This window comes from Erpetoichthys calabaricus, chromosome 10 (assembly GCF_900747795.2).
Source record: "Erpetoichthys calabaricus chromosome 10, fErpCal1.3, whole genome shotgun sequence".
NCBI lineage: Eukaryota > Metazoa > Chordata > Cladistia > Polypteriformes > Polypteridae > Erpetoichthys > Erpetoichthys calabaricus.
This window is the reverse complement of record NC_041403.2, coordinates 23,952,155-23,965,781: the sequence shown is the minus strand read 5'-3', so window position 1 is coordinate 23,965,781 and position 13,627 is coordinate 23,952,155. Positions and strand designations below refer to the sequence as shown.

Genomic DNA, 13,627 nt, shown 5'->3' with positions numbered 1-13,627 from the left:
TTCTGGAAAAAGGACTTAAATGTGTCTACAGAATTCTGGAAAAAAGGTCTTGTGGACAGATGATACAAAGATGAACTTGAATCAGAGTGATGGCAAGAGCAAAGTGTGGAGACAAAAAGGAACTGTCCAAGATCCAAAGCAGACCACCTCATCTGTTAAACATGGCAGTGGGGGTGTTATGACTTGGGCATATATGGCTGCCACAGGTCCTGGCACACTTCTCTTCATTGATGATGAAACTGCTGATGGCAGTCGCACAATTAATTCTGACGTGTATAGAAACATCTCCTCAACTTCCAATAATTGTCTCCAAACTCATTGGACAGCACTTCATCCTACAACAAGGCATATTTATGGATTGTGATTTTATGGCATGCGTTTGTACAGCAAGGTTTTGAAAAGAAAATTAATTATATATAAGACAATCAGAGCCACTTAAAACACATGGTGTTAACAGGAGACTATCCAAACTTAGCAGTTGTGTAGGTAGGACTCATTGGAGGGAAATGTGAATAGAGCAAACATTAAGTGTGTCTTGACAAACAACCCTTTTAAGTTTTATTGGCAAAATGAAACAAGGTTTATTGCAAAACGTTCTGGAGTCTGATGTCTGCACTGAAAATTTTGGTGGTGCCCCCATGGCAAGTAAAAACCCAACCTCTAGCCCTGCTAACCTTAGCAATGGGTTTGCTACCAACATTCCTACTGAGTGTGCTGGAACATCCACAACCAATCCACCACCAAATGTCGAAGGATCAGCCAGGTCTTGGATTTGTCAGATATTCACGAGCCTCCAACTCAATCGGTGTTCAAATTTCCAACTTAATAATGCATTTTGTTTATATAGCGCCTGACTGGCTGTGACATCTGTAACTCTCCATTGACCACTAGGGTTGATTCAGCTAATCTGGCTGGGTGGGTGTCCCCTTTCTCCTTCAAGCGCTTCATGTGCGTCTCTTCTGAAGACCCACGCTCGGTGGATGAGGATGCTGTTCTTAACTGCTCAAGTAGTGACCAGAGAACGTCTAAACAAGCAAAACGTCTGTTACAGCTGGTAAGCGTTAGGTTTAATTTTGCAGCTGATTGACATTAAAGATACAGTACATGGGGTTTCTTGAATGATATGATTTTGGGATTTTAGCAATAATCTAATTTAGGACAGGTTCACTCATTGATTCAGTCATTGGAAACGCATCCATCAGGCATGTTCAAAACATGAGTCAAGTAAAACTCGAGGGACGGCGCTTTGTAAATACATAAATGACAAGGAATCCCAAAAGCGCTAATCTGTCGGTGTGCTGTTATATGTTACTGGTGAAAATTATGGTGGATATTATTTGGCCGTGTTTGCCGTGCGGTGGCCTGGTATGTTGTATACAGTGCATCCGGAAAGTATTCACAGCGCATCACTTTTTCCACATTTTGTTATGTTACAGCCTTATTCCAAAATGGATTAAATTAATTTTTTTCCTCAGAATTCTACACACAACACCCCATAATGACAACGTGAAAAAAGTTTACTTGAGATTTTTGAAAATTTATTAAAAATAAAAAAATTGAGAAAGCACATGTACATAAGTATTCACAGCCTTTGCCATGAAGCTCAAAATTGAGCTCGGGTGCATCCTGTTTCCCCTGATCATCCTTGAGATGTTTCTGCAGCTTAATTGGAGTCCACCTGTGGTAAATTCAGTTGACTGGACATGATTTGGAAAGGCACACACCTGTCTATATAAGGTCCCACAATTGACAGTTCATGTCAGAGCACAAACCAAGCATGAAGTCAAAGGAATTGTCTGTAGACCTCCGAGACAGGATTGTCTCGGGGCACAAATCTGGGGAAGGTTACAGAAAAATTTCTGCTGCTTTGAAGGTCCCAATGAGCACAATGGCCTCCATCATCCATAAGTTTAAGAAGTTCGAAACCTCCAGGACTCTTCCTAGTGCTGGCCATCTGAACTAGTGATCGGGGGAGAAGGGCCTTAGTCAGGGAGGTGACCAAGAACCTGATGGTCACTCTGTTAGAGCTCCAGAGGTCCTCTGTGGAGAGAGGAGAACCTTCCAGAAGGACAACCATCTCTGCAGCAATCCACAAATCAGGCCTGTATGGTACAGTGGCCAGATGGAAGCCACTCCTTAGTAAAAGGCACATGGCAGCCCGCCTGGAGTTTGCCAAAAGGCACCTGAAGGACTCTCAGACCATGAGAAAGAAAATTCTCTGGTCTGATGAGACAAAGATTAAACTCTTTGGTGTGAATGCCAGGTGTCACGTTTGGAGGAAACCAGGCACCGCTCATCACCAGGCCAATACCATGCCTACTGTGAAGCATAGTGGTGGCAAACATCATGCTGTGGGGATGTTTTTCAGTGGCAGGGACTGGGAGACTAGTCAGGATAAAGGGAAAGATGACTGCAGCAATGTACAGAGACATCCTGGATGAAAACCTGCTCCAGAGCGCTCTTGACCTCAGACTGGGGCGACGGTTCATCTTTCAGCAGGACAACAACCCTAAGCACACAGCCAAGATATCAAAGGAGTGGCTTCAGGACAACTCTGTGAATGTCCTTGAGTGGCCCAGCCACAGCCCAGACTTGAATTCGATTGAACATCTCTGGAGAGATCTTAAAATGGCTGTGCACCGACGCTTCCCATCCAACCTGATGGAGCTAGAGAGGTGCTGCAAAGAGGAATGGGCAAAACTGGCCAAGGATAGGTGTGCCAAGCTTGTGGCATCATATTCAAAAAGACTTGAGGCTGTAATTGCTGCCAAAGGTGCATCGACAAAGTATTGAGCAAAGGCTGTGAATACTTATGTACATGGGATTTCTCTGTTTTTTTATTTTTAATAAATTTGCAAAAACCTCAAGTAAACTTTTTTCATGTTGTCATTATGGGGTGTTGTGTGCAGAATTCTGAGGAAAAAAATGAATTTAATCCATTTTGGAATAAGGCTGTAACATAACAAAATGTGGAAAAAGTGATGCGCTGTGAATACTTTCCGGATGTACTGTATATCATCAAAAGATAGCCAGTCAGTTTATGTGTAAGTGGATATAAATTAGTGTTAACAAAAATCATTCAAACTAGATGTGTGTTGCCAAGTGCAGCAATGACTTGCTCTCTGAAGGAAATTTGGAGTGCCAACCTGGTCATCCCATTTAATAAACAGCAAGTTTCAAACAAAAACAAAACGCTCCTTAGGCATTATTGTCCTTGTCCTTGGGCTTCCTCTAACAAAATTAAGGCTCAGCTCCAGCCATGGATTAGGGTCAGTTTGCTCAGGAGCTCTGTATGGCGAGTAGCAGTTGCCAATGTGACGATTCCTTCCTAGAGAGTCGGGGTATTTATGGCCAAGGGACTGAAAGGGGGCGGAGTCAGGTGCCTTCACTTGTCGTTTTTTTAAAATTTTTTTATTTATTAATTTTATTGTAATCATTCCATACATATAGATCAACTTTTACAAAAAATAGGATTGAAAGCAAATCAACCCCCACTCACTTGACGGTTTTTTGCGGTGCTGCAGGGAGTTGAAGGAGAAGACAGTGCTAGCAATAGTGACCACACTCTTTATCCAGGCTGGTTATTAAATATCTCTACAGAGCCTGTAGGGGATCCTCAGACGTGCATGACATTGGCTAAAAAAAGCGACATTCTTTACATTAGTATGACAGAACATTTAGTTTTTTTTTTTTATTAGGCCCACCCATTTATGAAATCCTGGCATCGCTCCTAATCCACACTTCCACATCCATCCATCCATCCATTTTCCAACCTGCTGAATCCGAACACAGGGTCACGGGGGTCTGCTGGAGCCAATCCCAGCCAACACAGGGCACAAGGCAGGGAACCAATCCCGGGCAGGGTGCCAACCCACCGCAGGACACACACAAACACACACCCACACACTAGGGCCAATTTAGAATCACCAATCCACCTAACCTGCATGTCTTTGGACTGTGGGAGGAAACTGGAGCGCCCGGAGGAAACCCACGCAGACACGGGGAGAACATGCAAACTCCACGCAGGGAGGACCCAGGAAGCGAACCCAGGTCTCCTAACTGTGAGGCAGCAGCGCTACCACTGCGCCACCGTGCCGCCCACTTCCACATATTTAGTAAAACATTTAAGGAAACATTACGAAAATTACAACTCTGCGTTAATTTGAATGTTACCAATCATTAAGACACTCTCTATACATATATAGAATATCACTGCCTTGCTACCTGAAGCAGAGTGAACTTGTAGACAGTATAAAGGAGAAGTGAAATGTATCTTATTTTATTAAAACTAATACTAATATAGCTGAAAATAAAGCAGAAAAATAGATTTAAATCTTGTTTCGAAGATTGCTTAAGACAATACATTGAAGGACAAAATGAAACACTTAATCTTAAATGTACAAGCAAACAAAAATACAGCTGCAAAACAGCATCTCCTGAATTCAACTATTACAGTTTCAATCTCAACCATTACTATTATGCCAGGCTGTTTTTCCAGGGGCTTCACAATAGCTCATTTTTCGAAATTGTTATTAAAGATGTCCTTTTAAAATTAGAGAATACAACTTATCTCTGCAGTCTGCTTTTGTGTTAAATGTCCAGTTGGGATCACATCCCCAGAAGCAGTTATCATCTGATGTCATGTCTTCTATTGAGGGGGAAAGAAATCCCCTAGGGTGAACTATGAAGACAGCCAATTTAATCAAAGGGTCACAGTGAGTGCAATATGTTAACATCCTGCTAGGAGTACATCAACCGGCCGGGCGCATTAAGATATTTTATTTCTGTCTACTAGCAGTACGAGAAATTGTGCCGCGCGATGCATCATTTTTATCTCCTTCTAACGCCTCTCATAATCCAATGTGAATGCAGAGCACAGTAAATCAGCACCCCGCTGCGTCTCTCTTTCCGTCAGTTACGAGGAGAGCAGGCTCTGTGCTCACCAGCTCGCTCGCTCGCATCTTTTGCTGTGCGTTTGTGTCATTCGTCCCGTAAACGGTTAACCAAAAGCACAAGAGGAGAAGACGTTACCTCGCCAGAGATAACAGAACCTTCAAACACCCGGTCTGCACGCAGCCAACCAGAGTCAGGGAAGAAGTTTGCGGCGCAAAATTAAAAAAGGCAGAGCACGCAGGCAGGCGTTGCAGAAACTGGAAACGGCCGCACGTGCACGCGCTTCGCACTTCCAGGACGCTCGCTCTCAGCCACCTGCACGCGCTCCTCACCGCACCGTCGCTTATGGGTTCATGCATCGAATAAACTCCATAAATAAATATATGAAAAATACAGAATAGGCGACTGCTGTAAAGATACAGCTCTCGTCGATGAAGAACATAAAATGACTGTACAGCTGTGAGAGGAAGATCCAGCTTGGGACATTTACCAGTCCGCTTACAGGTAGCCGCGCGCAAGCCCATGCTGTCGGATCAAAATCACACACTCGGGGAGGCGCTGCTGGCTACAGGCAGAGGCACGAGAAGTCTTTGAGTTGGCAAAGCGAGCAGAAGACGAGCCTGAGAGCAACCAGGCTCAGAAACGTCCACTAGAAAGAGAGCCGCCAATGGATGCCGGCAGTCCCCGTTGGCAAAACCCTGTCAGTTCATGTTTGGACTGACAAGATCCTCTTGCACTTTTTTACGTTTTTATGTTTGATATTTTAGAAGGCTATTCTAACATCTTGTTATTGATATTGAGAGTTTTTTCATTTTGTTATTTCTTTACGATTTATAATTTAATTCAGACTTTTTTTTCGGAACAAATTCTCAGCTTACGTTTTCTACTCGGAATATCCAGACCAAAAAAGACACTACGTTTTGACTATATAATAATTTCAAAGTATTCATAACTACTTGCTGTGGTAGAAGAAACAAAAACTTACAGAGCAGGTAAGAATGTGTGTATATCTATATAGTGCAATTTCGTTAACTGATATCTTTTAACTAAAAATAAAATTTAAGTCATTTTCCCTAAACATGTTAGTAATACGGCTCTGCATGGAATGTATAAAAGTTACAAGATAACGCGAGGACGCTTTAATTGTTTTATGTATTATTTATATATTAAAATCAACATTATTAATCGATATTACTTGCAGGAACATTTATCACGAGGATGATTTTACTGTTTTATAACGCAGAGTTAAATATAACACTAATAATCGACTTCCTATGCAAGTTTGCGTGTTAATTCTTCACGCTGTGTCGTTTAGTATAACTGCTCTAAGTAACTTGTTGACTATCTATCTATCTATCTATCTATCTATCTATCTATCTATCTATCTATCTATCTATCTATCTATCTATCTATCTATCTATCTATCTATCTATCTATCTATCTATCTATCTATTACATAGTGCCTTTCATATCTTTCTATCTAACTGGTACTGTATCTTCCTAACTATCTGCTTACAAAAGACAAATGCACAAAGGAAAAAACAAACTTAATTGAATTGACACTACGCTAGTGATGTTGCGGTGCCGAAATAAATCTGTCTAAACTTGTAAGAGACAGCCACATGAATCTAGTGAAGCTTGCAAGAGACAGTCACATTAATCTATCTACCTAAGCTTGTTAGAGACAGCCACGGACATCTCCCTGTTTAGGGGCTTGGAAGAAACAGTAACATGAATCTTTCTGAGCTTGTAAGAGACCGCTACATGAACAGGTTTCAACTTTCTACATGAAGCTATTTAGGTATGTCGGAGGGTGCCCAACGTCAATACATCTAAACTAATTAGAACCAGGCACGAGGCACGTATGTCTGAACTTGCTTGAGACTATCTATCTATCTATCTATCTATCTATCTATCTATCTATCTATCTATCTATCTATCTATCTATCTATCTATCTATCTATCTATCTAACACTAGCCTCCCGGTCGTGTATTGCTACTTGCCCCATCCCGGCCGGTACGCCCGTCCATGTGCACCGTTCATCACAAGATCTATCTATCTATCTATCTATCTATCTATCTATCTATCTATCTATCTATCTATCTATCTATCTATGTGTATGAACTTATATTACTTAATTTTTCTATTCATTAGTTTTTCAGTAAGGTACTCATCTTTCAACTGAATATCAGTCGGATACTTCCTAACGTCCTCCCTTCTATGTACTTTTATACATTTATATAACATATCCAAAATTAATTTACTGGCCAATATTTTATTTTCACTTGCAGCTTAACCTTTGAGGTCTTTCTGATTCTCGTCTATCGTCGATCACACAATCATTCGAATACATGTAAGGATGATACGTTTATTGTCTAAAGATAGAATGAAGATCACGCTTTCAAAATAATTTAATTTCCTTTCCCGTTGATTACATATTCAGTTTTGCGTTTAGGATATTATTGGAAGTTTGACTGCTTTATACATTTTTATTTATATAGCGCCTTCTTGTTCAGCAAGTTACTCGTACATAACAGGCACATGCATAATAAACGCGTTTCCTGAACTATTTCATGCCGGTAAATTATTTTTCTATTTAAAAATGTTCATTCGTGTTTCATTTCGTACGCATGTACTGCAGCTCAGAGCATACTTTTAAAATACGCCGTACTTTGAAGTCCCCGTTCTTGCCAAGTAAGCCGTGCCGGCAGACGCGAGTCCCAGTTTTCATTATATTTTTTTTCCCAGCTCATCACGTTACTCAGATGGGTTGCGCTTTCCTCTCCCTTTCAATATTCTCCGAGCCTGAGAAACGGAGGCTGTACAAATTAAGCCGAATAAATGGCAATGTTTTGGGACACAGTCACTTATCAACTTTCACTGTTTGGTTTGATCGTTTAACTCCTTCCTTCTGTTGTTTGCATTGTTTAAACAACCTTAGGGGAATTCCAAGTACTTTTTGGGGGTTTTTTTAGCTTCAATTTCTGAAGATACCACAGACCACTGATTTTTCTTGTTTTTATTTTTTTGTTGTTATTTTCTTTAGCCAACAGGACATCGACAAGTTTTGGGAGAATGAAGAGTCCCTGGGTGAAGTATGACCTGCCGGTATATTGTTTTTAAACTGCTGCTTCTAATGGTTCCATGGGAGTGGATAACACTGAGTCTTCACTGCTGGGTTTCAGCTGCCACAGCGAGTTCCAGTGATGCTGCTGGTCCTCTGGGCTGGCTGCTGTCTGATAAAGGACCTTTTCATCACTCGCAGGAATTTACCGAATTTGTGGAAAGGTATCAGCAGGGATTTACGACCAGATACAAAATATATAGGTAAGAAAGTGAGACACAATAACTGAACTGCTGATTGACAGGACATACGTTGAAGAATGTATAGATAATGCCTTTTAAATCTTTGCAAAATATTATCACCAGGGATTACTTAAAGGATTTTCATTTATTTTTAATTTTATTTTAAGAGACTACCAATACAGTACATAATCTGCAGCGATCGCTGCTTTACACACAGGCTGTTTGCAGTCAAACAAAGATATTGTCCACCCACCGCCTGAATTAGATCGATGGAGGACATCATCCGCCCACCGTCTGCAATCCCTTAGGGTGTTCGCGCGAGGGGAGAGAACTCCTGTCTTCTATTCGCGGAAGAGTCTCTCGAACAAAGCTCACCTGAATGGCGCTGCGCTAAATCCGATTTTCTATTTAATGGATCTTGTATCCAGCAGTATAAGATGCTGATATTTAATAAAGTATTCTTACTGAATGCTTTCCATATTTATTAATAAAAAGCCACTAAACCGTAATCATCAACGAACATTTACAATACAGAATACATTTAAATGTATTAATCCACCAGTCGTTACCTTGTATAACATCATCCAAGTGTAGTAAATGTACTGCTTTGACTCTCCGTGCTTCGCATACACAGCAATCCAACACTTTTAATTTCATTTGATTTCTTAAAGTACCGAATAGCTAATCTCAGTTGGAAGTGACATGCTGCCGTTTATAAGCCTTCCACATGTAAACTGTGTATGTGCTTGTCAGAGCGTACGTCTGGTTTTTCTCGAACTCTCTGACTTGATTACGATCTTAACGAAGTGCTGTCAGCGGTGATCGTGCTGTTTTATGATGCTACTCATAATGGACAGAATTATACATACTGACATTGAGGTGGACAAGAACGTGACGTGGAAATACTCTCCGCCTGTTACGTTGTTTTGTTGTAAAAAAAAGTTGCACGGTTATTGGTTACCCGGTGTAACATGTTAAAATAATGAACTTCTCTTTAAGATCAAAAGACACTGGATCTATCTATCTATCTATCTATCTATCTATCTATCTATCTATCTATCTATCTATCTATCTATCTATCTATCTATCTATCTATCTATCTATCTATCTATCTATCTATAATTTAATTTTTGTAACAAAGAGTAACGCTTTGCTGACCACTCAGTCTCCTTCAGAGGCGACGGAAGTCATTTTAAAAAGGGCTGAAGTCAAGAGCTTATATTTTGCCATGACGCGCCCCCTGGCAGACATTTTAGGAATAGCTCTGCCTAGATAAAAGTACGCTCAAGGCGTTAAGCGTTTATTTCTTGCAGTTAAGTGCTATATTAACAGACATTGTTAATTTACCCTGATATATTTTATATTTTACTTGTATATGATTTGCAAGTGCACAGCGTGTTCTTCATCAAAAATAACTAAAATTAGATCAATCTTAATGTACCAAAGAGCTTTTTTCTTTTTCTTTTTTCATATTGGATGGCATGGTGGCGCAGTGGTACCGAGAGAGACCAGAATTCACGTCCTCAATGCGTGGTGCTCTGGTTTCCTCCCACAGTCCGAAGACATGCAGGTTAGGTGAGACGGCAGTCCTAAATTGGCCCTGGTGTGTGGTTGAGGTGTGTGCGTGTCTGTGTTGACTCTGGTGGTCTGGCGCCCTGTTCAGGATTTGTTCCTGCCTTGAGCCCTATGCTAAGATGAGTGAGGCTCCAGCACCACCCTGTCCCACCACAAGCCTGTTTAGGGCTAAGCGGGTTAGAAAATGAGTGACTGGCTTTTTTCCTTTCAGAAAACATCCAGAAGACTGGGTTCACATCTCACCACTGACCCTGCATGTGTGGAGTTTTGCGTGTCCTACCTGTCTGTATGGGGTTTTTTTTGGGGTGCTCCAGTTTTTCTCCCACAAAGATGGAGTTATTAGGTGGATTGGTGGTACTACACTGTAAAAAAAATGGCTGTAATTTAATGGCTACATGACTGGCAGCTTAGCTGGCAATCATTTAACCATCAAAAAACTGTCAGAAGTGTAGACCAGTGTACAGTTTGTGACAGGAAAATCATCAATTACAGTTCTATCATCATTAATATTAAATTACGTCAAATAAAAACAATGGTTAGGGGGTATGAGTTTTAATTTATAACATACACTTAATAAGCAGAAGCTAACAGCTCCGCCTAAGAACATTAAAGTATTACAAGAACATCAACTAACTGTCAATGTAGACTTTATTTGCACAGTACAAAATACAAAGCACAAATCAACTTTTTCTTATTGAAAGCTCACACCAACTACATTTTCACTCACAAATGAATTACAATTCCTATTAAAGCATATCCAGATCCATTACACAGTATAACAAAATCATTCTTTTTAAAAACCCTTCATATTCCATTATTTCTTTTCAAAATCATCTTCTATCCAAAAAGTCTGCACCAATACCAAAGCCAAAAGCCAAAGCGAAATTTATTGTCATCTCAGCCATATACAAGTATATCGATAAACAAAATTGCAAAGCTCAGGGTCCACAGTGTAACAACATGAAGTGCAAATAATACATTATAAGTAATTAAAAGTAGAATTAAAATTAAAATTTAAAATTAAAACACAGACAAGACAAGACATTGTGCAAAGACAAGACAAAGAAGTAGCAGCAATATTGATGCATAGTTAGCAATATGAACATTGATGCAATGTATGGTATTTGCAATCTAGATACATAAATATAGTCAATAGATATGTAATATAATAAATAAATAAATGATAGATATAGATAATACAGAAATTATCAGTGTATGATAATAGTTGTTTAGATAGATCGATAGATAGATCGATAGATAGATAGATAGATACTTTATTAATCCCAAGGGGAAATTCACAAGAGAAAGTGCACCGCTTCTGGAAGTACTGCAATACCAGGTTGATGCGTGGAGTGGACGGAACAAGCCCCTATTCCATCTCCCTGTTCCAAAAATCAGTTTAATATATGATCCCCAGATAGGAGACGTATCAGATATTAAACTGATAAGAACAGATACTACACTCGATCTTAGCCAAAAATTTAAGACATGTGTAAATAATGACAGGTCAGAATGTTTCACAGCAGAAGGATATCAAGAGTGTCAAAATACTTAAAGGTCAGTATGAGATTTTCAGTTCTTTTCTACCTGCACACTCGTCTTTGCAGGACAGTGGCTCGCATGTATAAAAGTTCTGTTTTTAGAGGTGGTTGAGGCCGTGTGGAAGGTCCCAGGGGGCAGCCTGGTGTTAAGGAGTCTAACAGCTTGGGGGTAAAAACTCTCCTGCAGCCTGGCAGATCTGGCTTTGATGCTGCAGTATCTTCTCTTGGATGGCAGAAGTGTGAAAAGTCCATGTGAGGGGTGTAAGGGGTCCTGCACAATGCTTGCAGGCCTTGCGGACACTACGTTTATAAAAAAATGTCCATTATACATTCATTATTATAATATTATTATAATTCATTATACATTCATTATTATAATGGACATTATACAATGAAAGATTATTTTGCTAATTATCATTAAAGTTTTGTTTCTCACAGTGCAAAAATAAGGATAGTTATAAGGAAGGAAGGATTTGCAGCTTTGCTTCACAGGGGGCGTTCCCTTATGCAAATATAACAACTTTATGCAAATTTAGAATTCTGCACCTTTGTGAGTTTATGGCAATGTAACAATTAATTATTCATTAAACACTAGTGCCCGTTGAAACAATTGATATTGGCAGCTACACTACTGCTTAAAAGTAAATGTACAGACCTATATCGATTATTTTAACTGTTTATTGTATCACCATTTTTTTTACTGTGAAAATGTACACTTAATGTTTATTTCTACTGGATTTTCTAACAGTTTAAATTGCCCGCATTTCAGTGTGTGCGTGAGTGTGCCTTGTGATGGACTGAGTTAACACCGCTTCTCACTGTGCAGCCAGCATTTCCAAAATAGACACCAAGTCATCTCCAGACAGAAGAGCAGCTTCAGCGACAGACTGCTGTCAATGTCCTGCTCCACTGACAGACTGAGGAGATCGTTCCTCCCCCAAACTATGCGACTCTTCAATTCCACCTGGGGGGGTAAACGTTAACTTTTAACATTATACAAAGTTATTGTCTGTTTTTTACCTGCATTATTATCAATCTTTAATCTAATATTGTTTATTGTATCAGTATGCTGCTGCTGGAGAATGTGAATTTCCCCTTGGGATTAATAAAGTATCTATCTATCTATCTATCTATCTATCTATCTATCTATCTATCTATCTATCTATCTATCTATCTATCTATCTATCTATCTATCTATCTATCTATCTATCTATCTATCTATCTATCTATCTATCTATCTATCTATCTATCTATCTATCTACCTAAGTCCTTAAAAAAAATAAAAGTGCCAAAGTGGTTCTTCAGGGCAATGCCAAAGGTCAGGGGTGTCCAACTCCAAATCTGGAGGGCCGCAGTCAGTGCAGGTTTAGCTTTCTGCCACTATCTTTGTTGTTAATTGACTTCTTTTCCATTTTCTTCATTTTCATTGCCTTGTTTTATAAGACTCAGTTGTCTGAATTGCTTTTTTTTAACTGAAATGGCAGCCAAACAGAAATGAGATGTGGAGCGAGCCAACAGATGACAAGCTAAGTCGGGGTCCCAAACTCCTACCAATTTCACTCCAGCGAGTTTCTTAATTAGAAGCCAATTCTTGTGGTTGTTTATGTCCATGGCTTGTGGGTGCTCTCATTCTGCCACACTAGACATTTCCAAAACTCTTGATTTTCTTTTTTGTAAGCATGTACCGATACAGCACTTCGCCATACCCACCACACGACGAACTACCTTAGGATCCTGTCAAGGCAAATTTTAACTACTTGCAAGCTATTAATTGTTAAGAGTTGTTTTGCTATAACGGTAGGGTATTCATACAGGCGTCTGTGATAAGACAGATTGCAGTAAGATGACATAAGACAATTTCCTTCTTTAGGAACGCATCTGTTAGACACAGGAAAGATAACTTTTCCTTCTTTGGGGCCCCTCTTGACACGTGCATAAGAAAGAAATGGTTGGCCGAATTGATGAAATGCTTAGATGCTGTTTCATAAGTAAGGTAGAGGGAGGAAAATGAATATTACAAGCCGATTGAATCCGGAAAATTTTGCTCTTCTGCTTTGCAAAGCATGAATTCATGTACCCATCTGTGACTGAATAAAGACTGATTGATTGAACTATTCCTGTCTTCCTCGGGGCTTATCTTCCACAATCCCAAATTAGGACCAATTGCAGCCGTGCAACGGGTGATACCTCAGAAAATGTTTTGTTGACCTGAGTGGATCAGCATTACTGAGACCTTCACCTTCCTTTATTTTCAGTTATTGTATAACCAATAATGGCGCACTCAACGATAAGGTGCAGTGGATACAGTTGA

At 39.8% G+C, this 13,627-nt stretch overlaps 1 protein-coding gene and 1 non-coding gene across 3 annotated transcripts in view; one reads left to right on the top strand and one right to left on the bottom strand.

Moving 5' to 3' along the window:
* LOC114658898 (BMP/retinoic acid-inducible neural-specific protein 3-like) overlaps positions 1–13,627 on the top strand; it is a 662,885-nt gene that overhangs the window by 492,899 nt on the left and 156,359 nt on the right. Inside the window, exons 2-3 of one of the 2 annotated variants that reach the window (XM_051932809.1) lie at positions 5,741–5,885; positions 7,941–8,221. In XM_051932809.1, the coding sequence (XP_051788769.1) occupies positions 7,992–8,221 (230 nt within the window). In that variant the 5' untranslated portion in view covers positions 5,741–5,885; positions 7,941–7,991. Of the gene's footprint in view, positions 1–4,688; positions 5,886–7,940; positions 8,222–13,627 lie in introns of those variants that run through there. The other variant, XM_028811008.2, reaches the window with a different exon arrangement.
* On the bottom strand, positions 11,078–11,269 carry LOC114659834 (U2 spliceosomal RNA). Its single transcript, XR_003717600.1, has one exon. It is a non-coding gene; the product is annotated as a U2 spliceosomal RNA (small nuclear RNA).